Genomic DNA, 24,273 nt, shown 5'->3' on the forward strand with positions numbered 1-24,273 from the left:
CAAGGGATTCAAATGAAATTGTTATGGATTCCCTCTCATATAGGCCTCCGTGAGCATGACGAAGCTGATGCTTTAGCCAAACTTGCACTTACTAAAGGTGAGGTTGAAAAGGACATTGGGTTGTCAATTAAAAGGCTCAACACTATAATTAGAAAGGAGCTAATGACCTCTTAGAAGCACGAAGACGAGTTCAGATGAGCACAAGTAGAAACATCTTCCATCACAGTGAAATGTGTCAAGTCCAACATGTATATAGAGAAAGTAATAAGATCAGCAGATTACATGATGTTGTAACTGCCAGACGTAGGCTAGGCTAGTGGTACTATTGGCGCTTTGGCTTAACTGGAGATGTTAACCGTGTGAATTGTAACGTTTGTGGTCAAAGATTTGGACACAAACTAGAACACTGTGTCTCAAAATGTGAGAAAACAGCCTTTTAGGGACAGATCTAAACAAACCTTGCAAAAATTGTCACAACACCTTATTGTTAATAACAAGATACCTGACATTTTAAGTTTGTATCCACATTTTTGCATTTAGTCGGTAAAATTTACCATATGAAGCTATGTCATGTATGTACTGAAATACGAATTGTAACATCTGATGTCATATCAACCCACTGGTGTCTGAGTAAGACCCTTTGTGACCTGTGTAATTCCTTTTACGCTACTGCTCACAGGATGAACATGGGGTGCACCATAAATTTACCGGGGACACTGGCACGAATCAAATCCAGGGAACTGATTGAGTAAATGTAAACTGCAGGAAACAACATCACCAGCCGTGAATTTTATATATATATATTTCTTGCTATCATTTCATTATTATACTTGGTCGCCGTTTCCCGCGTCAGCGAGGTAGCCTACGCCAGGAAACAGACGAAGAAAGAATGGCCCATCCACACACACACACATACAATATATATATATATATATATATATATATATATATATATATATATATATATATATATATATATATATATATGTGTGTGTGTGTGTGTGTGTGTGTGTGTGTGTGTGTGTGTGTTAGAAAGGATCACAATTTTGCGCGTGATCAAGTATATTCCTACAAGTCCACGGGGAAAATGAAACACGATAAGTTCTTAAGTGCACTTTCGTGTAATAATCACATCATCAGGGGAGACACAAGAGAGAAATGTAACAGTCAGTTGATATACAACGAAGAGACGTAGCTAGGACGCCATATGGTAAACATGCGACTGTCCAAGACGGACAACGAGCGTATCATAAACTTATTATATGGACAAGGTGAAATGTTTACAAACTTTATCAACAATAAAGTTACCCAATTTGTATAGACCATCACTAATATTAAGATTATGATTCTTTGTGTATTTGATGATAGAAGATTCAATGATATTTCTCGTGGTAATAGAATTAGGGTTAATAACTGAGATTGCATTACTCCAGCCAATACAGTGATCATAGATTTTAACGTGATTATACAAGGCACTAGGTTCTTGTCCCATTCGTATACTATATTCATGTTGCTTAAGTCTAACAGAAAGATCCTTACCAGTCTGACCTACATAAAACTTATCACAATTTCTACATGGCACTTTGTAGATGCACCCAGGAGAAATTTCTGGTGAATTCTTGATTAAGATATTCTTTGTAGTATTATTGTTGCTGGAGGCAACATTTACATTTTTTTTTTTTTTCCAAAAGAAGGAACAGAGAAGAGGTCCAGATGAGGATATTCCCTCTAAGGCCCAGTCCTCTGTTCTTAACGCTACCTCGCTATCGCGGGAAATGGCGAATAGTATGAAAAAAAAATATATATGTATTTTAATTTTCCAAAAGAAGGAACAGAGAATTGGGCCAGGTGAGGGTATTCCCTCAAAGGCCCAGTCCTCTGTTCTTAACGCTACCTCGCTAATGCGGGAAATGGTGAATGGTTTGAAAGAAAGAAAAGAAGTGAAGTAAAATTATTGTTATATTGTAATATTTCCTGCGTTAGCGAGGTAGCGTTAAGAAGAGAGGACTAAGCCTTAGAGGGAATATCCTCACTTGGCCCCCTTCTCTGTTCCTTCTATTGGAAGATTAAAAACTGGAGGGGAGGATTTACAACCCCCCGCTCCCTCCCCTTATAGTCGCCTTTACGTCACGCAGGGAATACGTGGGAAGTATTCTTTCTCCCCTTTTCCCAAGGGAAAATATATATATATATATATATATATATATATATATATATATATATATATATATATATATATATATATATATATATATATATATATATATCGCATTCGCCTCAACGTTGTGAATCAACTACTGTATTTCAGTGCACATAGGTAACCACGCACGTAATTACTCCCGTCCAGTACATTACGATGTCATGAAAGAGTGGCAGCGCTTGCACAGAGATCGAACCGTACAGTCAGCTGTGTCTGAAATAGTGTAATAGAAGCGCAACCTGAGCTGGAGAAGTGGTCAATACGGTAATACACTAACCCTCACGATCCTCGGGTCGCCCCAGACGAGCCATATGGCATCCGTGAGAGTCTGGATGCGCACGACTGTCTGTGACGTCACATCTTGTTGCCGAGGCACGATAACTGCCGAGGCATACCTTGAGTAGACGGAGGTAGCAAGTTTCCTCGGAGGAAATCTACTTGGTAATGACACTTGAGGGGGAGGAAGGGATTCTGTCTGTAGGCAGTGATAGTGAAAAATGACGACATCTTTGACTCATTTGTAGGCTATTTCCTCTCCCATCCCATTACTCTTCGCCAAACAAAGGGGACGCAGTTAACATTTTGAGTTCTCTTATGAACCTCCTCTGTTCCTTATTCATTGCTTCATCATTTACACTTCTCCACTCTGTGCCGTTTATCGTCTCATTCCGTTTGTTATGAAGAACATAAGAGTTTCATGAGTCTTACCCAGTTGGATATGTTAAAGAACCTAATACCTCTATTGAATCAAAGTATGTATATCACATCTGACGGTATTAAGCAGAGGTAAGAGAGTAGTTGAAGGGAAAGAATATATATATATATATATATATATATATATATATATATATATATATATATATATATATAGACTGATGGCTTAGTTGCAAGTTTCACTTAGTACCGTAGATTTTGTTGCAAGGCTGAATGATTAAGATACATTGAAACGCAGTGTCTCGTCTGACAATGATTGTAATTAATATTTAATCAAGTATGACCTATATGTTGCAGACTGAGGTATATATGTCTGCTCTCCCTCTGTAATGCTAAACCTTGCACGACATCTTAAACTTGGAAATTAAGGGGTTTCAGTTTACCTCTTGGGAACCAAATACTCTTTATGGATAAAGCTTTATACTTATATATGTATAATGTATATATATATTTCTATATATGAAATATGATTATATATGTGATCACTTGAGGCTCCAGACGAATGCCACGGTAGACGATGTCTGGCAACACCAGCGCGCGGTTCTGATTGGCCCACAACTCATGACGTCAGAGGACATTGACGTGGTCTCCATTGTTCAGCGTTCATGAACTGAGTCTCTGCTAGGTTCTCTTGGTGGAAGGAGATGTGTAGTGGTGTGTTGTGTTTATGAATTTAATGGTATTGAAAAGAATCACAAATGAAGCCTGGAGGATAATTTTACAGTATCTTTAGAAAGTGATATATCTTACGCGCCAGTGGAGCCTGGAGGCCGAGTTTAAGTGCGCTTTGTTTTTAGTGTTTTAGTGGAGTGCGTGGAGTGGCTGTTGTGAGCATGGCCCTCAGCTGTCTGGAGGAGATGGCGGCCACAGCGCTATGATATGTGCGGCCACAGATAGGGAGGCGGCCTGCAGGAGTGTGGGAGGTCCCGGAGGTGGATTGGGAGGTGGTGGAGGAGGAGGAGGAGGTGGGTTGCTGGGCATAGGTGGAGTGTGTGCGGCCATGCCCCTTTCCCGCACCCGATCTTTACTGGCCAACATCAACGGTGCGGGCTCCCCGAACGACACCACCAACACGACCCTCTCCAACACCACCAGCAATACCACCACCACCACCGGCACCAGCGGCGGCTACCTGGATAGCGGTAGTGGCACGCACCTGCCTCCCCTGAAGCCCCTAGCCATGAAGACCACGGGCGCCCAGTCCATCACTCAGCTGTACGAGTTCGATGACACGAACTCCAACTCTGAGCAGAACGGACAGCCCAACTCAGTGCCGAGTCAAGTGAATCCGGATGCCTCGAGTCTGCCTCAGGTCCGGCCGACGTCCGCGGACTCTAGCAGTCTCAAGAACGGCTCGACTAGACAACCAAAGACCTATGTAGCCACGCCCGAACAGGTCATGAAATATTATATGAACAAACTCACCCCTTACGAACATAAAGAAATTTTTAACTATCCACAAATCTATTTCATAGGCGCCAATGCAAAGAAGAGGCCCGGTATTATAAATGGGTCCGGGAACCAAGCCCTCTCGAATTATGGGTACGACGACCATCAGGGGTCGTACGCCCACATTCCTCACGACCACATCCAGTACAGGTACGAGGTGCTCAAAATTATAGGCAAGGGTAGCTTCGGGCAGGTGGTGAAGGCGTACGACCACAAGAGCCACCTGCATGTGGCCCTCAAGATCGTGCGCAACGAGAAGAGGTTCCACAGGCAGGCTCAGGAGGAGATCCGTATCCTAGAACACCTCAGGAAACAGGACAAAGACAATACTATGAACATCATCCACATGTTCGACCACTTCACCTTCCGCTCCCACACCTGCATCACCTTCGAGCTCCTCTCCATAAACCTCTACGAGCTTATTAAGAAAAACAAATTTATGGGCTTTAGTCTGCAGTTGGTGAGGAAGTTTGCCCACAGCCTCCTGCTGTGTTTGGACGCCCTATACAAAAACAAAATCATCCATTGTGATATGAAGCCGGAAAATGTTCTATTGAAGCAACAAGGACGCAGTGGCATTAAGGTAAGAGAGAACCTTGGCTTGATGTATAGTGGTAAAATTTGTACCTTGCCTTCTGTGTAAGATGTACGGGTCTTGGATGTTCTCGTCTTGCTTCAAGTTGCCGGATGTCTGTGTGTGTGTTTGTACACCTTATCTTTGGTGTATTTAGGTCAGAGCAGACAGAGCTGTGTTACTCGGTTATCTGTGTGCATGACTTGGAGACACCACTGTCTCATTATCTGTGCTGTGATCAACCCAGAAAGCAGTATATTTAGATATGCGGACGCGAAGCTAAGAGGTTGCATATCTAGTTACTCTTCTAATCGCGATGTTTTGAGGCTGGTTAGAGATTACCAGAGAGACTTGTGGAGAAAACTTGTGGTAATATATGTATGAATTATTCCTCTGACTTGAGCATGTCTAGATCCTTTTGGAGAGTCGGTGTATATTAGTATTGTCTCTTAGGCAATACCTTTAAGGAAATATGATATCATACACAAGACGGTTCTCTCCTTCGAGCGCCGTTGTAGAGGTTTTCGGGGGTTCCCCTCTCCATAAACCCCAGCGAGCCTAATTATAAAGAATAACGAATTCTCAGGCTTTTGTCTTCAGCTGGTTGGGGAGTTTGCCCTCGCGGTCTTCTGAGTAGAAAGGCACTTAACATGGCCCCTTACATCTGTTGCACGAAAGTATCCGACAATGTTGTGTAGTCTAACATTTATTCGTAGGTGATGTTTATCATCACTGGTGATATGATTTACAACTGATATAGACTTGAAATGATTTTATCTCGGTTTCTGAAGGAAAGACAAGATTAGCTAGTGTTTAACGAGAAGTGATTAGCTTTCGTTTAGATAAACATCATTAGATAATTTCCTGTTTCTTGACACTGTGTACAAGATTATTGTGAAGTACTGTGTACTGCTCTCCGTTTTAAGTGCTCGAAAGTAAAGGGGAAGTAAACAATAAAGTTTTGAAAGAGGGATAAATTATTTTCTTGTAAATATTTTTATATCAGTTCCTTACAGTATTTAAACAGCCTCAACATGAACTTGTAAGGTTTACTTTCTAATTTGGAGAAATTTTGGTGGGAAGATTATATATATATATATATATATATATATATATATATATATATATATATATATATATATATATACGGATATTGTGCATATGAAAGCGCACTTCCATAGAACTTACAAACCTCCAACAGCTATGCTCATATAGCCTAGCCTAGTTCTCACGCACACCAAACATAAGGTCCCGGGTTCGAGTCTGGCTGTTGTTTCCTCAGCCTTCGGTATTAATCCTTATTCATAATTGAATGTCTTGAATTTGAAAAAGAAAGGAAGCTAGGATGGAGGGAGAGGAAAGAATGAATTGGTCATGAACTGGTTGTGTATTAGTCTATGTACAGTGCCTAAAGAGAGTTGGCAAATGTAGGTATGTAGGTGGGTGGGAGTCCCAGAGGGGGAAGTGGGTGGTGTGGTCTCTGTGAATGGACATCCGAGCATATCCTATCCTTCGATTTTTGTCTCGCCATTCACTAGATATCAGCCACACTCGTCATGGTTCGCGGTGTATTCTAATAATGATTCGCTCATTGTTTACCGAGACATAATTCTTAAGGGTGTACTGGTACTCTCGCTGCCATCTTTTTTTTTTTTTTTTTTTTATCAAACTCAACCACAGGCGATTGATATGTACACCTGTATATCGGACTCCGCCTGCTCCAGGTTATACTGATAGGCTTCCTATACTGAGTACAGCCTCGTCAAGGAACCTTTCATTCCAAAGGAGTCAACATTTCACTTTAGAAAAATGGTCCTGGGGATATTATAGATAAGAAATGAGATATATATATATATATATATATATATATATATATATATATATATATATATATATATATATATATATATATAGCCCCTAGATGCTAGCCACGTTCATCGGTCGAGACCACAGGTTATAAAGTGTTGTGTTTTGTGTGCGTAGTATATGTGTAGAGTGTGCAGGGCACTTGAGCTGTAAGTGCTCAGTGTCTTTTGTATGGTAGTTGCATCGTGGGCATGAAGGGTACTGGGGTATGTTGAAACGGTATTTGTAGTGATGATAGATGTAAGTGGGAGAGTGTGGCTCATGTTTGTCTTGGGAGTGCGGTTTCTGATGGGTGTACATCTGATGGGTAGAAATTCAGGGTTAATTTGGTGGTTAGTTATAGATGGTTTAATTGGGAGGGGTTTCATGGTGTTACATAGAATTGAATGCGGAGCGTGTTGAATTCGGTATTTACTGGGAGGATCTTTGCTTTATTGTGAAGGTGTTGAGTATTTGTGGTTACTCGGCAGCCAAAGACTGTTATATGAGTGTATAATTTTGTGTGTTTTGCAACTTTGTTGTATTTGCTTTAGAGAGGTTGGAAGAACAGGTAGGTGAGGCATATTCAAGGTGGAGCGGATGAATTGTTGATATGGGATGTTGAGGGATCCTTTGTCTTGTCCAAATCTGCTGGCAGTTTGTTCTAATGGCATTTATTTTGTTTGTTGCTTTTGTGTTTGTTATTGATGTTATTGGTGTGGGGATTGAAATTCAAGTGTGAGTCGTACCTGTGTGACAACCACAAGGGAAAATGAAGCGAATTATTTAATCAGCAGTTACACGTACATAAATCAAGAGCATCTGTTGTGCCATTTCATGTGTGGCGGGGTGGCGACGAGAATGGATGAAGGCAGCAAGTATGGATATGTACATGGGTATATATGTATATGTCTGTGCATGTATATGTATGTATACATTGAAATGTATAGGTATGTATTTGTGCGTGTGTGGGCGTTTATGTATACACATGTGTATGTGGATGGGTTGGGCCATTCTCTCGTCTGTTTCCTTGCGCTACCTCGCTAACGCGGGAAACAGCGACTAAGTATAATAAAATGAAATAGATATATATTATTATACTTTTATAGCAGTTTCCCGCGTTAGTGTCAGGAAGACGATGAAAGGCCACATCCGCTTATATCCATTCTCTAGCTGTCATGCGAATGCCCTTTAACCACAGCTCCCTATTCACAGCCAGGCTCACAAATCTTTCCATGGTTTACCCCGGACACTTCACATGCCCTGATTCAGTCCTCTGAAAGCACGTGAACCCCTGTATACCACATCGTTCCAATTCACTCTCGTGCTTACCTTTCACCTTCCTGTATGTTCAGGCCCGGATCGTTCGAAATCTTTTTCTCTCCATCCTTTCATCTCCAATTTGGTCTCTTCATTCTCCTTGTTTCCTCCACTTCTGACACATATATCCTCTTTGTCAATCTTTCCTTACTCATTCTCTCCATATGTCCAAACCATTTCAACAGACCCTCTTCTGCTTTCTCAACCGCAATCTTATTATTACCACCTATCTTTCTTACCCCTTTCGTTATTTGCTCGATCAAACCACCTCACACGACATATTGTCCTCAGGCACTTCATTTCCAACACATCTACCCTCCTCCACACATCCGTATCTATATAGCTCATGCCTCTGGGACTGCTATTCCTTCAAATATACCTGTCTTTGCCCACCTAGTTAACGATCTCTTTCCACACATTCTGCATTGCTCCCAGAACCTTCGCCCCCTCCCCCACCCCATGACTCACTTCCGCTCCCATGGTCACATTCACTCCCAGGTATATAAAACACTTCACTTCCTCCAATTTGTCTCCATTCAAACTCACAACCCAGCTCACCTGTCCCTCAACCTTGCTGAACCAAATAACCTAGTTCTTATTCACATTTACTCTCAACTTTCTCCTTTCAAACACTTTTCCAAAATTCAGTCACCAACTTCTGCAGTTTCTCACTCTAACCCTATACACAGGAGGCTTCGTTATATGATTTATATTATGTAATGGGCAGCACAGTTGTCTTAAGTGCTGGTTCTTCTTACGTAAACAAGTGATGATGGTTAAGTTTGATCAAAGACACCTACCCGCCCATGCAGCTTGATCTGTCACCAGGCTTGGTGTTGCTTTTCACTGAGGCACGGCGCTACACGGCCCTGACGTCAACCTTTACTGACGCACCTGCTCAGTGCAGTAGACGTCGGGAAGGTGAGTCATGCGTTGGGTCCATTTTTACGAAGGGGGAAGGAAGGTGAAGGTGTACTGTTCTGCTGCAGTGAGTGTGAAATGTCAGGACGTAAATATTTATTGCGTTGGTCTTTCCAGGCGACTTGGCCATGATTCACCAACATATACGCCAGCAGCCGTGGCCAGTAATAACGCAAGGGGAAAGCTGTTTGGGTGTTTTTATTTTTGTAAAGGTTACTCTGTTCTGCATGTCGCTAATTTATTCTTTATCGTCGAAGGCTCCAGTTGACGGACAGAACTGTTCATCGCAGACCAAGTCTTCAGTTGAACGTGGGAATGGTTAACGAGATAGGGAAGGGGGTAAAGGGGTTGAGGAAGATAATCAAAGATCTTTAGATGAAGCGAAAAATCTGTGTCATGTCTCTCTTATAAACGTTGTCATAGACTGATAAAGGCAGACATTACTGATCATCTGGTGAATGCCTGGTGAAGTCTTCTACCATCCAGCAGCTCGGGCTGGGCCGACCAAGACGCTGCCTGCTGTAGTCCGTATTGTAGGACATGACATACCTGGGCACTTAACAGGTACAATTCTGATATACATGATGGTGGTGCTTCAAATGACAGGCAACCTTAGGGGAGTCAGACAAGTGCATACCTCTGTCGCATCACCCAAGTCTGGAAACCTAAACCTAACCCCCCCACCCCCCCAAGTCTCGTCACCCATGTCTGGAAAAACCCCCAAGTCTTGAGACGTCTGGTTGTGTATCCGTAACCTCTGGCGCCTCAAATTCTTTGTCTGGAGTAACGTGTGATGATCCTACCTGCTGAGTATGTTGGGGAAGGGGAAAGGTGAGGCCTTTTTCGTTCCAGGAATACCTGACCTGTGTGGCTAGCAATGAATTGTGGGTCTTGATATGCTGAGAACGTAGCTGAAGGCCGTGTGGTGGTGGTGTGGGTGATAGGGGTGGCTGGCTATGGGTGTACTTCCTATGGCTTTGGAGCGGTTGGCCACTTCCCCAGCAGAAGGGTCGTGTGTCTGACGAAGGTGATCTCCCCACTGATGAGGTGGCAACTCACCCCAGCAGGAGCGTCTTTGTTTATGACGAAGATGATCTCCCTAATGATGGCCACGTCCCTAGCAGAAAGGTCTTGTTTCTGACGAAGATGCTCTCCCAACTGATGGCCACGTCCCTAGCAGAAAGGTCTTGTTTCTGACGAAGATGCTCTCCCAGATGGCCACGTCCCCAGCAGGAGGGTCATGTGTCTGACGAAGGTGATCTTACTGATGGCCACGTCCCCAGCAGGAGGGTCATGTGTCTGACTAAGGTACTATCCCAACTGGTGAGGTGATCGACTGATCAGTGAGCAGCAAATTGTCTTTCTTAGCGTATAATGCTAATCTTAGCGTATAATGCTAATCAAACAAATAGTTTTTTTTTTTCTGTATTGTTATTCGTAGAGAGGGTGGTGATAATTGTGTAATATCCTACCGTTACGTGGCAGCTGAAGCATGTCATTTTCGTCAATAAAAAGGTGTTAATATACCACCTTTGACCTCTTGATACTGAATCCTTAAATTGCTGGTTTGACCTGGAATAATATTTGCTTGATAAAGCAGATATTTTGTTTTTCAACATTATTAAAGCAACTGCATTTCCTAAAGTGACTCTCCCGTGGTGTATCTGCTAGCGTTCCTGGCCGTGACGCATTCACGGGCCGCCCAGGGTCGAGCGTGGCATAGGTTCGAATCCTGGTTGCGGCAGTCGGTCCACAGTCAACCCAGCTGTTCATCCACCCTTAAGGGTCGGTCGATAAAATGGGTACCTGGCTCAAGTTAGGATATATATATATCCGCTAAAATGCATTTGGCATTGAATCTTGATATTGTGATGTTGTGTGTGTGTGTGTGTGTGTGTGTGTGTGTATAACCGCAGGGGGGAAACCCTGTGGGAGGATGGAGTCTTCGTGTTCCCGGGGGACGGCGGCGTACACGCGTGAAACTCTCCCCCCCCCGTGGGTAGTGGTGGACAGGGGCCGCCGGCGGACCGTGTTCCCTCCCTCCTGTAATGAGGTCGTTGTGGCCGGCTTCCCCGGACCTGACGGGGTTGTCGTGAAAGCCTCCGGTACAAGCCGGCCAGCTGGGGGTGGGGGAGGGTCAGGTGCTTATGGGTTAACGCCAGGAGGTCAGAATGGGAGTCAGGAGGTCAGCGTTGGAGGTCAGGTGAATATGGTTTAACACCAGGAGGTCAGGAGGTCAGCGTTGGGGGTCAGGTGCCTATGGTTTAACACCAGGAGGTCAGAATGGGAGTCAGGAGGTTAGCGTTGGAGGTCAGGTGAATATGGTTTAACGCCAGGAGGCTAGGAGGTCAGCGTTGGGGGTCAGGTGCCTATGGTTTAACACCAGGAGGTCAGGAGGTCAGCGTTGGAGGTCAGGTGCCTATGGTTTAACACCAGGAGGTCAGGAGGTCAGCGTTGGGGGTCAGGCGCCTATAGGTTAACACCAGGGGGTCAGGATGGAGGTCAGGTGCTTCTCTTTACAAAATTAGTAAAAAGAAAATTTCTGAAAGTTTTCTGCCAGGTTGACAGAGGACGTGTGTGCTCATTCATTAGAACGGTGGGGACACAGCGGATTGATTAAGCCTCTCACAACACCTGGGAGACAAGACATGTAACACCGCTCTGTACACCACCATACAGGGACTTTGCATCATACAGGAAGATGACAACAAACTTCCCCCACCCCTTATCAATGGTTTACTGACCGTGTCCAGTGTAACGTATTACCATCCTGTACTGAAACTTAACTTTGATGACTACAGCAACATTCGAGTTTGGGGTCTGAAGTTGTCACGTACAGAGATGTGGCTTGTTTGGAGGAACCTGTGAAAGAGTTGGACTGAACGTAAAGGATTCTCTCGTAAGCACTTGAGCCCCCTAAACTGCTCGAATGAGGAGGATGTAAGACTGAAAAACCATGACTTGGGTCATGACATTCATCTATCAACCATAACCTGGTCATGACATTCATCTATCAACCATAACCTGGTCATGACATTTATCTATCAACCATAACCTGGTCATGACATTCATCTATCAACCATAACCTGGTCATGACATTTATCTATCAACCATAACCTGGTCATGACATTTATCTATCAACCATAACCTGGTCATAACATTCATCTATCAACCATAACCTGGTCATGACATTCATCTATCAACCATAACCTGGTCATGACATTTATCTATCAACCATAACCTGGTCATAACATTCATCTATCAACCATAACCTGGTCATGACATTCATCTATCAACCATAACCTGGTCATGACATTCATCTATCAACCATAACCTGGTCATGACATTCATCTATCAACCATAACCTGGTCATAACATTCATCTATCAACCATAACCTGGTCATGACATTCATCTATCAACCATAACCTGGTCATAACATTCATCTATCAACCATAACCTGGTCATGACATTCATCTATCAACCATAACCTGGTCATGACATTTATCTATCAACCATAACCTGGTCATGACATTCATCTATCAACCATAACCTGGTCATAACATTCATCTATCAACCATAACCTGGTCATGACATTCATCTATCAACCATAACCTGGTCATGACATTCATCTATCAACCATAACCTGGTCATAACATTCATCTATCAACCATAACCTGGTCGTGACATTCATCTATCAACCATAACCTGGTCATGACATTCATCTATCAACCATAACCTGGTCATAACATTCATCTATCAACCATAACCTGGTCATAACATTCATCTATCAACCATAACCTGGTCATGACATTCATCTATCAACCATAACCTGGTCATAGCATTCATCTATCAACCATAACCTGGTCATAACATTCATCTATCAACCATAACCTGGTCATGACATTCATCTATCTGTAGCCCAATAGATGCAAGACGACGAAAATTGGAAGAAACAAGTGGAGGATACAGAAACCTGCCTCATCCACCGTGTATTCCGTGTTCCGTGGTGTAACGGTTACCGTGGTTGACAGCGACGCAATCCGGGAGGCGAGCGCACAGGTTCGAATCCTGGTTGCGGCAGTTGGGCCACAGTTAACCCAGCCGTTTATCCCTCCTTGAGGTTGCTCGGTAAAATACATGTCTGGCTTAGGTTTGGATATATATATATATATATATATATATATATTCCTATTTTGGAAAGGATCACAATTTTGCGCGTGATCAAGTATATTCCTATGAGTCCACGGGGAAATTGAAACACGATAAGTTCCCAAGTGCACTTTCGTGTAATAATCACATCATCAGGGAAGACAATCGCATGTTTACCAAATGGCGTCCTAGCTACGTCTCTTCGTTGTATATCAACTGACTTATATTCCTCTCTTGTGTCTCCCCTGATGATGTGATTATTACACGAAAGTGCACTTGGGAACTTATCGTGTTTCATTTTCCCCCCGTGGCATTCACTTGCCGTGTCGCCTCAGCAAATATTGCGAGAATATCTTTCTAAAGGACTTTATCCATAAAGACATAAGGTGGATGCAGGTAGGGAAGAACGCAGCAGCCACGAAGCCTGCTGAAGGTTCCTCGTATGAAAGGCTACAGGAAAGGGAACGACTTAAACCAGGTTCTCCCTCAGTCAGTGACTGGCGGAGTCAACGAAGCCAGAAATCTGTTGATCTGCTTTCCGTAAACATTGTTGAATTAGTCTGGACGGTCATCATCCTATGTACAAGTGTACGCTGACAGACGTGGCCCGTGGTGTCACATGCACACGAAATGCGTGAGATGGTGATAATAGGCTTAAGGGTCGTACTGTCGTGGTGGCCAAGGGGTCGTACTGTCTTGACCAAGGGTCCTGTCTGTCAGGGCTAAGGGTCGTCCTGTCCTGACTCAAGGGTCGTTCTGTCCTGGGCAAGGGGCTTCCCTGAAGTGTTCAGGGTGTTAAGATTATGTTTTCCTACCTCCACTCTCTTTTTTTTAAAGAAAATTCTGGCTTCTTGCTGCTGCTGTAGTCAGGCCAGACGAAATGTTCCCAGCTGGTCCTGGTGGATCGTGTGAGGAAATACGAAATGGCATGAACTTTCATCCTTTTGTCTTGTGTGTCAGACGGGCAGGTAGGTTGTGTGTGTCAGGAGGGCAGGTAGGTTGTATGTGTCAGGAGGGCAGTTAGGTTGTGTGTGTCAGGAGGGCAAGTAGGTTGTGTGTGTCAGGAGGGCAGGTAGGTTGTGTGTGTCAGGTGTGTCAGGTAGGTTGTGTGTGTCAGGACGGGAGGTAGGTTGTGTGTGTCAGGAGGGCAGGTAGGTTGTGTGTGTCAGGAGGGCAGGTAGGTTGTGTGTGTCAGGAGGGCAGGTAGGTTGTGTGTGTCAGGAGGGCAGGTAGGTTGTGTGTGTCAGGAGGGCAGTTAGGTTGTATGTGTCAGGAGGGCAGGTAGGTTGTGTGTGTCAGGAGGGCAGGTAGGTTGTGTGTGTCAGGACGGGAGGTAGGTTGTGTGTGTCAGGAGGACAGGTAGGTTGTGTGTGTCAGGACGGGAGGTAGGTTGTGTGTGTCAGGAGGGCAGGTAGGTTGTGTGTGTCAGGAGGGCAGTTAGGTTGTATGTGTCAGGAGGGCAGGTAGGTTGTGTGTGTCAGGAGGGCAGGTAGGTTGTGTGTGTCAGGACGGGAGGTAGGTTGTGTGTGTCAGGAGGGCAGGTAGGTTGTGTGTGTCAGGAGGGCAGTTAGGTTGTATGTGTCAGGAGGGCAGGTAGGTTGTGTGTGTCAGGAGGGCAGGTAGGTTGTGTGTGTCAGGAGGGCAGGTAGGTTGTGTGTGTCAGGAGGGCAGTTAGGTTGTATGTGTCAGGAGGGCAGGTAGGTTGTGTGTGTCAGGAGGGCAGGTAGGTTGTGTGTGTCAGGAGGGCAGTTAGGTTGTATGTGTCAGGAGGGCAGTTAGGTTGTATGTGTCAGGAGGGCAGGTAGGTTGTGTGTGTCAGGTAGATTCGTATCATTACTGGCACCAGAACCTCTGTATTGGCAGGATAACAATAACCGGTCACCACAGTAGAACGGTCTGATGTGATCCTTCTTTAATACAACATGCAGCAAGGAAATGTGATACTGACATTCCACTTTACTGTTTTGTATCGTTGATACGACCCAATTAGGTTATTGTATTAAAAAGACGTTATGTAGCGGGGTATGGACCAGTAAGGTGAGGGTAGAGTAAGGTGAGGGGGGAGGAGGGGAGGACAAAATATCGGTAAAATTTGAGAACATTCACAAATCCTGGCGAATCCAGTGGGTTATTGTGGAGCGTGGGTTGGTCAAGGATACCTGAGTCAGCAGTTGGTGTGTGTGTGTGTGTGTGTGTGTGTGTGTGTGGGTGTACAGCGACCGGCCCTGGTATCTCCACGACCACCACCACCTCCTCCACCTCCTCCTTCTCCTCCTCCTCTTCCTCTGCCACTCCGCGACCACCCCGTATCTCCTCGCCCGTACCTCGTGGCCTCCACCTACCTGGTCGCGGCTGTACTGGTGTTTCCTGGTCTATATTCGGACGGTTGGTGGTTGAACCAGCCGGAGGGTGTCCCCCTTCCTTCCTTTCACCTCGCTGTCAGGGCTTAATCCCTCCTTGCCTTAGCTGGTGACCTCTTTTGTACCCCCCCCTGGCCTCTGTCAAACAGTACGAACTCTTGTACTCACCTTCCCTTGCCACCCACTCTTCCATTCACTACCTGTCCTCAACCCCACTCCATGGCCTCTAGTCTGACTCTTTGGCCTCCAGCCCTCACCCCTCAGTCAGCTAGCTCCCTCTCCCTCTGTGTGTGAGTGTTCTCTCAAGCTCTGCGTCCTGGGTCTTTTGCTCAGCTTTTCTCCTCTACCATACCTTGGCCTTTGTCGCTCCAGGGGCATGACCCCCCCTTAACCAGACCACACTTTATCCATGGTTTTCTCTCTCTCTCCTTACTAACTTCTCATCTTCCGCTTTGCATCCCTCAATTCGTCGTAGATTCGATCCCTACCCAGGCCTCATCTTACCCCATTCGTTCCAGCCCCAATGAAAGTGACTGTCCAGTGCCCCTCCCTCCTCCAAGCCTGTCATACACCACATATTTTGCCAGTGGTGTGTCTCAACGTCTTCCTCCCAGCCTTTCTCTTTCTCAGCCGTTGGAGGAACGCAGGTCACCGCCGGATATTGTCCAGGCATCTCCCTATGTTAGTCACGGCCGGAACTTGACTCACTTGCTGACGTGGTGTGTGTATGTGTGTGTGTGTGTGTGTGTGTGTGTGTGTGTGTGTGTGTGTGTGTTCGCCCGCCCTGTGGGTTGGTGCCACTCGCCAGAGTTGATCCGGCCATCGAACTAAATTCAAATGGCCGTAAATGTCTCGTAACTGAACCGTACGTGATAACGGAATCAGGGCAGTTGATTTAACACAAGTTAACATTTTATAACCGTTAAGCCCTTGTACTTCTCAACGAGTGTGGCACTTGGGTATGATGATATGCCCATTAACCCGAGCCTGAAAGGTCAGGTTAAAGGTGAGGTCATCATCCCAATGGGTCAACATTGGGTCACATGCCTAGTGAGAGTGTATATGGTCCTGTAATCATCATCCTTAACACCTGAAGAGATTGTTAAAGATCATTCAGTTGGTGGATATGGTAGCTTGACGCTGATAGCCTTAATGGTAGTTGACAAGCCTAAAGCCCAAACAACCTTTAACCCACCCAAAGGCCGGTCGTATGGCTGTGTTCAAGGGGGTGAACACGACGGCATGGTTAGGTGCTCTTCTGACGGCGAGACGAATGTAGAAGACTGTGGAAGAACACAAGTGGAGCGTAGGAACACCACGGTGACATATGAAGTGTATATCCTTATGTTTATGCTACACTCGGGTGTTGGGGCTTGGCCTTCGCCCGCGCGTTGCTTGGTTTGGACCAAGCTTCCGCGCTGAGGGTCTGGTCTAACAGTTAGGCTGTTGGATGTGCTACGTAGTTGTGCAGCCTGACTAACCTCCCTCACCTTACAGGAGACTAGCCTCCCTCACCTTACAGGAGACTAGCCTCCCTCACCTTACAGGAGGCTAGCCTCCCTCACCTTACAGGAGACTAGCCTCCCTCACCTTACAGGAGACTAGCCTCCCTCACCTTACAGGAAACTCCTCACTTCCTTTCCAAAGAAATTGTTAAGTCGCCAGTTGGTTGAATACGCAAGAGCCTCTTGACCTGTATAATAATTTTCCTCCCATATTTCGTAGAATAACTATGACGTTCAGTGGATTCCATTTGCACACCATCGATTCAGTCTATCGTTTAAGCCTGGGATTATCCTCTTCGTATGTAGGTTAGGGATAATCTGTCCAGTATCTTACGTGTTTGTTATGATGTTTCTCATCACTGCTCTGATGAGTACAGTTTTACAGCCTTGGCTCGTCCCACTTGTTCCTATGTTACACAGAGGCTATGCTGGGAGTGAGGGACCTGTTGCCATGTTTTGAACACCGCAGTTTTTCCCCAGGTGTGTATAATGATGGTGTCATCGCACAACCATACCACTAGGGAGATATGAGGTGTGTTCAGCGCCCCCACGATGTGTCAGTATGAGTGTTTGTGTCCGCTGCGGGTTCTGAAAAGATCTTATCATCTTACGATGTCTCAATCCCCCAGCAGGTGCGACGGTTCCTTTTGGAAAGTTCTCCCGAGGATGAGGTCGTAGACTCCATCGTCGCGTACATACCTCTCGTCGCACGATCGCTCCCTGCTTCCTCCTCGTTTTTCAACGCGAGTTTAATTTCTTTGGTTCCTTCCGTAGCGAGGATGCTGGACTTCCTCCCCATTGAATGTCAGGTTGCGTTCGGCGACCCGCTGCAGCGCGAGGGGTTGACTGGTGTGTTTTGTAAGTTGCCGAGTTCTCGGTCGTAGGTATATAAGTATGAGAAACAGCAGAGGAGCAAGCACTCGACTTTAGGGGTCAGAAATTTTAACACTGGGGCGCTTGAATTACGGGTCGTAGAAAATGTCGTGCTGATTGATATATCTTTTTTTTTAAGTAACATAAACTATAGAATAGGAATTAAGCTTCATATTACTTTTATTATTAACGGTAATATGTTATTAAATGACGGATGTAACAGTTTTGCATTAATGAAATATATAATCCTGCTTTGAAAGGAACAAATTTTTTTTTCTGTCTAGGCAGATCTGCGATGGATCCGCTGTCTGTCGTGTTAGATGCTCAAGATGATAAAGTCATCGGTACCACTTGATACAATTCGTTGGAATTGTCTTGTTACACGTAAACTGGCATTGCCACCATTACCATCACATCACTCCGTTACATCGTCAGTACACTCCTGCCGGAGTCCTGATTTATTTACACCTTGTATTTCTCTCAGTGTCTTCCTTTGACTGTCTCGAGATGGCCCTCCGACTCGATTCGTGCCGGTGTCCCAGGCAAATTCATGGTGCATCCCATGTTCATCCTGTGAGCGGTAGCGCAAAAGGATTACAAAGGTTACAATGGGTCTTACTCAGACCCCAGTGGGTTGATATGACATCAGATGTTACAATTCGTATTTCAGTACATACATGACATAGCTTCATATGGCAAAATTTTACCGACTAGATGCAGAGATGTGGATACAAACTTAAAATGTCAGGTATCTTGTTATTAACAATAAGGTGTTGTGACATTTTTTGCAAGGTTTGTTTAGATCTGTCCCTAAAAGGCTGTTTTCTCACATTTTGAGACATAGTGTTCTAGTATGTGTACAAATCTTTGACCACAAACTTTACAATTCACACGGTTAACATCTCCAGTTAAGCCAAAGCGCCAATAGTACCAATAGCCTAGCCTTAGTCTGGCAGTTACAACATCATGTAATCTGCTGATCTTATTACTTTCTCTATATACATGTTGGACTTGACACATTTCACTGTGATGGAAGATGTTTCTACTTGTGCTCATCTGAACTCGTCTTTGTGCTTCTAAGAGGTCATTAGCTCCTTTCTAATTATAGTGTTGAGCCTTTTAATTGACAACCCAATGTCCTTTTCAACCTCACCTTTAGTAAGTGCAAGTTTGGCTAAAGCATCAGCTTCGTCATGCTCACGGAGGCCTATATGAGAGGGAATCCATAACAATTTCATTTGAATCCCTTGAGTAATAATGTCTGAGTATTTGTGTCTGGCTTCAGAGACCAGCATGTTACATTCTGATCTCAGGATATTAAGGGCAAGTAGTGAAGATAAAGAATCATAGAGAATAGTAATGTTTCTAGGACACTGTGAAATCGATTTCAGTAATGCATTGATTAGTACAGTGGGGCTAAGTACTCCACCTTGAGGAGTGCCAAGTAGCATGTCTTTAACTTCACTTTTGTAGCCTTGAAACCATACGGCTGACTTTCTATTAGAGAGATATAGTCGAGTATGTAGTTCAGGAGCCCAATGCTCTATGTCCTCTGTTAATTCCCCAGAATTAACAGAGGACATAGATTGTGACTTGGGCAACCAACACCAGATTCCCCCACCAACCCCTACTACCGTGGATGACAAGCTTGCCAACAGACAACAGACACAGAGGCCAAATATCAGTGGCTGGCACACGTGTGGCGTGAGTACCCACACGCCAATCCTCACTTCTCAACTAGCGCCCAGAACTACGTCACCTTAATAAACGATCAACGATTGGTTGAAGAAGTAACCAGCAGTGCTACTGAAGGCGTACAAATGCAGATACATCCAGGGTCTATCTACCCCTTCCATAACTACCATAACATCCTGGGACTTGACAACCACCAAGACCCAGCAATACTCCTCCATAATGAAAATATCAAGCTTGTTAAACGAATTCCAGGTAGAGAAGCACTCAGAGCAGATTGGAGTGGAAGTGAACGCCCCCAAAGGAAACACTCAGCAGTCCCTGGCGCCTTCCGTTATCTCAGTGTGGATATCTACCTCCCTCCGAGACGGAGGTGCTTCAGATGCCAGAGATGGAATCACGGTGGCCAACGACTGCAAATCTCCCCTTTGTCCTGGCGTGGCATACGTGCACGGAAGACATATACCACACGAATATGCAACGATAAACTGTGAGCAGCCTGGAGGTAGGAGGGCATGGCATCGAAACTGCACGAAGAGGCCACCTCCACTCCAGCGACCTGATGAGCCACCTCACCAAACACCCACCTCTCCATTTAGGAGGAACTATGTCATGTTCGAGTGATCCAATGCTATACTGGCACGAAGTGTCCAAAACGTCGCATCCACTGAAGAACCTTACAAGAGACCAGGTGACTGGCTGTACTGAGACTACATCTGCTCCATCACAGCCAGTTGTAGACATTGCTGGCAGATTTTTTTTTTATCCTCACTACGAACTGAGCTTAACTTTGCGTCACATCCTCCCGTTCATTGTTATTGATAAAGTGCAACAGTGAATTGTTTGAAAAGCTACCAGCTTAATACTTGCCATCTGCTGCAACCACTTCTGCTAAAATGATATCTTTACTTTTGTTAATGACTGTTGTACATAGAGGATAACCGTACAATGGAAGTTATGATTGATTTTGTGTTGTGGTAATTGTAATGTAATTGCTATTACCAAATGTATTTGTAATTGTAGTTTAGAAAAGTGAAAAGTATTTGTAATTAGGATTTAATTTTCAAAGCGTAATTGTTTCAACCCTGCTGGTGATAGATGGGCAAACGTGCATAAATCTATCGATGTTCTATGTGAGAAAGTCCAGCTGTCGAATGAATAATGTTGATACTAACCAACAGGATAATCGGAACACCAGAACATGGTGGTGACGCAAAATGTGTTCAAACGTATTGATGTATGTACTTTGCGAGCAAGTGCACGAGCTAAGTGAGAAAGATACAAAGCAGGAAAAACTTATAATGCTCTTAAACCATGAGGCGAACAACGGTGTATCACCAAGTGCTTCTCTTCACACAGTGACGATGATAGCGAGATGGATGAAGCAGAAGTTTAATCTCATTCCTGGATGGTATATGATGATGTTCATATCATCAGTAAGAATCAACCAACACACATATAGACGGAGGAATGCTTGACAGGTGTATAGGCTTGAACTTGTCATACAAAACTCACAGTTCTGATATTGTTGATGATCTTGATGTCTGACCACTCGTTGATAATGGTTACAATACATATAGCTAATGTCAACTTACCTGGTGTCAAACTGGAAAGAAAAGGATTGACATTGAAGCAAGAACATCAAAATAGGTTCATAGATTGTATCTCTGACGGATACACAAGATTATGTACCAACGTTGAACTGTACAAGATTTTAATGTCAATCTTGTAGTTTCTATAAACAATTTTTTTTACGCAAAGTGAGCTAACTTCAGAGAGTAGAAAGAATGCACCTCATTATAGCCCACGTCAGTACCATAATGACCCCGAGCTGAAACAGCTCAGATTTATAGCTACGCAAATAGGTAAAGGTTATAGACAACTTCGAACACCCAAAATGGTAAAACTATTTCAAGCATCTGTTGCAGCAGCGAGGGAACGAATGACTGAACTCAGACAGAATGACTGGGAACAGTTTGTCTGTCACTGGACTAAATCAACACACTTCTCTCAGCCAAGCCTGGAAGGGTAGTAACAGAATCACTGGAAAGAAAAATAGACAAGTATCGCATCCCGGCCCGCTGCAGAAGGCTAACGAATTGATCACGAAATGGGTTCATACTTCTAGCTATAACATGCTGCCACCTGAGACCAGGGATGTTTTCATACAACGAGTCCGAAGAAAGAGAAGATCCTGCCCAGTACATGGTAAACAGCACCACGATGAATGTGATGTGCCATTGCTGCTCCAACCAAGGGTAGGGGAACTGCCCCCTCGGGAAGGTGGTATTACGTACGTACATCATTAGACTACTAAGATACGTGTATCTGGTAATCCATTCATTAAGACTGGATGAGGTATGCCACGGGTCATCCATCTACCCTCCTCATTGACCAACAGCGTAATTGTACCAAGACCTAAATACAGTCAACCTGAGAAGATGGTGCTCAACAGACTACTACGCAGAATCATAGATCATATGTCGCCTAATATTAATGGCTTCACACATAGCAAAAGTACACACAACTCTATCACTACCTTGCTAACAGTTCATGGGGAGGACACAGGGCATAAAGTACACCACTTTTCTCGACTTTTTTTTTTTACTCTGGCATGTTTTTCGACCCGTGCCATTTCGTTCACTAACATTCATTTGTTGATATCGTCACGGATAACAATAGATCCTTCCATGTGTACTGTCACTAGTGACACACATGGTGTAGCTGTGTCTCATCCTGGTAGACTAATGTTACACGTACAACATGGCCTTTGTAATGAGGGACACAGTGAGGCAGACATTGTATATAATGCCGCGTGTTGTTTGAGGTTACTCATATTTCTCCTCCTGCTGGCGTCTGGGGCGTCTCACCTCCTGCTGGCGTCAGGGGCGTCTCACCTCCTGCTGGCGTCAGGGGCATCTCACCTCCTGCTGGCGTCATGGGCGTCTCATCTCCTGCTGGCGTCAGGGGCATGTCACCTCCTGCTGGCTTCAGGGGCGTCTCACCTCCTGCTGGCGTCGGGGCATCTCATCTCCTGCTGGCTTCAGGGGCGTCTCACCTCCTGCTGGCTTCAGGGGCATCTCACCTCCTGCTGGCATCAGAGGCAGTGAGGAATACCCTCGTATTCTTGAGTGCTCACCGTACCGTACATCTGGGGAGGAGCAAGGTGTGTGTGTGTGTGTGTGTGTGTGTGTGTGTATACGTAGGCTCTGTGGTTCGTCCTCCGTTGTATAACATGCATCCTCGTCGGTCTGGTAAACTTGAGAGGGAGCTGTCCAGTTGTTTCTTGAGAAAGTCCAGGGTCTTCCCATGGTCTTCTATACATTAGGAGGTGTGACGGTGACCAGACCTGGGCCCCTGACACACACACACACACACACACACACACACACACACACACACACACACACACACATATTAAATGTGTGTGTGTGTGTGTGTGTGTGTGTGTGTGTGTGTGTGTGTGTGTATTTATTTATTCCGTTGTAACATACTCGAAAAGAAAAGAAGTTACAGGATCCCGAATGTGAGGAAAGGAATCTGTTTCATGCATGACGTTAAGCAATGGAATTTGATTTCATTACGGCAGTGCCTGTTGAGCACAAACACTCACCCTCGTCATAAAGGCGTGTGTTGTACAAGCGTCCAACAGCAGCAGAGGGATGCCAGTGTACCGAGATAGGAGAGTGGCTCCCGTTGTCTCGCGTCACAAGGGCCACTCTGTAACCAGTTGTCTTGTAAACCCAAACCCCCCCACCCGTTACGTAACAGCATCCTCACCTGTGCCTGTCACATTACCGGGATAATTAGTGTGGCTGGAATTCGTTCGCTCGGTCGTTGCTGCAAGCGTGCGTCGAAGGAATTGTTCGCTGAGTGTTGATTTGATTAGTGAGGAGCAGATATGTGAGGTATGCCGTGAGCTGAATTGTTTCCCCTGTGGCGAAGGGGGAGGGGGTGTGTTTACAAAAACGCTCGACCTCGAATGAGGCCAAGTACCTCGTCTTCGACGGGCTTGGTAACATAGGGAATGAGTTACCAGTTAAGAGTAGTTGAGAGTAGTACCACAGATCCGTTTAAGAACAGAGTTGATAAACATTTCACTCTCAGTCCGCGACTGATATTATTAGCGCCTCTTTATAATCTGTTTCTATTTTTCCTCGTTGAAACATCTGTTTATCTGTTTACTCGTATCACCCCCATCTATTATTTTCTGGCCTCCTCCACCACCACAAACAACCACGTCTGGGGACCTGATAGTCTGCTGTTGTTTGATGTCCTCCTTGTCTTCGTCGGCTGTGTCTCGCGACTTGCTGGCTTGGTCATGGGTGGTGCAGCAGCAGCAGCAGCAGCTGCTCGCTTATCAGTGTTTGTCCCTAGTTATAACCCGTCGAGCCGCACGGGTCGAGCCTTCAACACGGGGCATGTTACGACCCCTTGGGGTATGTTGCTGTGGCCTCAGTCCTCACCCTTTAAGGGTCATGTCGAAGTACCGTCGTGCCTGAAGGGGAGATGTTTTAACCTCCCTCGTTTGTTCTCAACTCTGGGGACAAGTTCGGTACGGATGGTGGCTTATTGATCTTCGCCTCATACCAGCCATTATTAGGTAAAGAACAACGATATGCATTGTTGACACGCGTTGCCGTACGGGCAGCGTACGCCATCTGTCATGG

General features: G+C 45.0%; 1 protein-coding gene across 1 annotated transcript in view; it reads left to right on the plus strand.

Moving 5' to 3' along the window:
- The first annotated feature begins 3,524 nt into the window (after positions 1–3,524).
- LOC139758313 (dual specificity tyrosine-phosphorylation-regulated kinase 2-like) overlaps positions 3,525–24,273 on the plus strand; it is a 446,525-nt gene continuing 425,776 nt past the window's right edge. Inside the window, exon 1 of the mRNA XM_071679544.1 lies at positions 3,525–4,946. Coding sequence (XP_071535645.1) covers positions 3,789–4,946 — 1,158 coding nt within the window. The 5' untranslated portion in view covers positions 3,525–3,788. The remainder of the gene's footprint in view (positions 4,947–24,273) is intronic.

This window comes from Panulirus ornatus, chromosome 2 (assembly GCF_036320965.1).
Source record: "Panulirus ornatus isolate Po-2019 chromosome 2, ASM3632096v1, whole genome shotgun sequence".
NCBI lineage: Eukaryota > Metazoa > Arthropoda > Malacostraca > Decapoda > Palinuridae > Panulirus > Panulirus ornatus.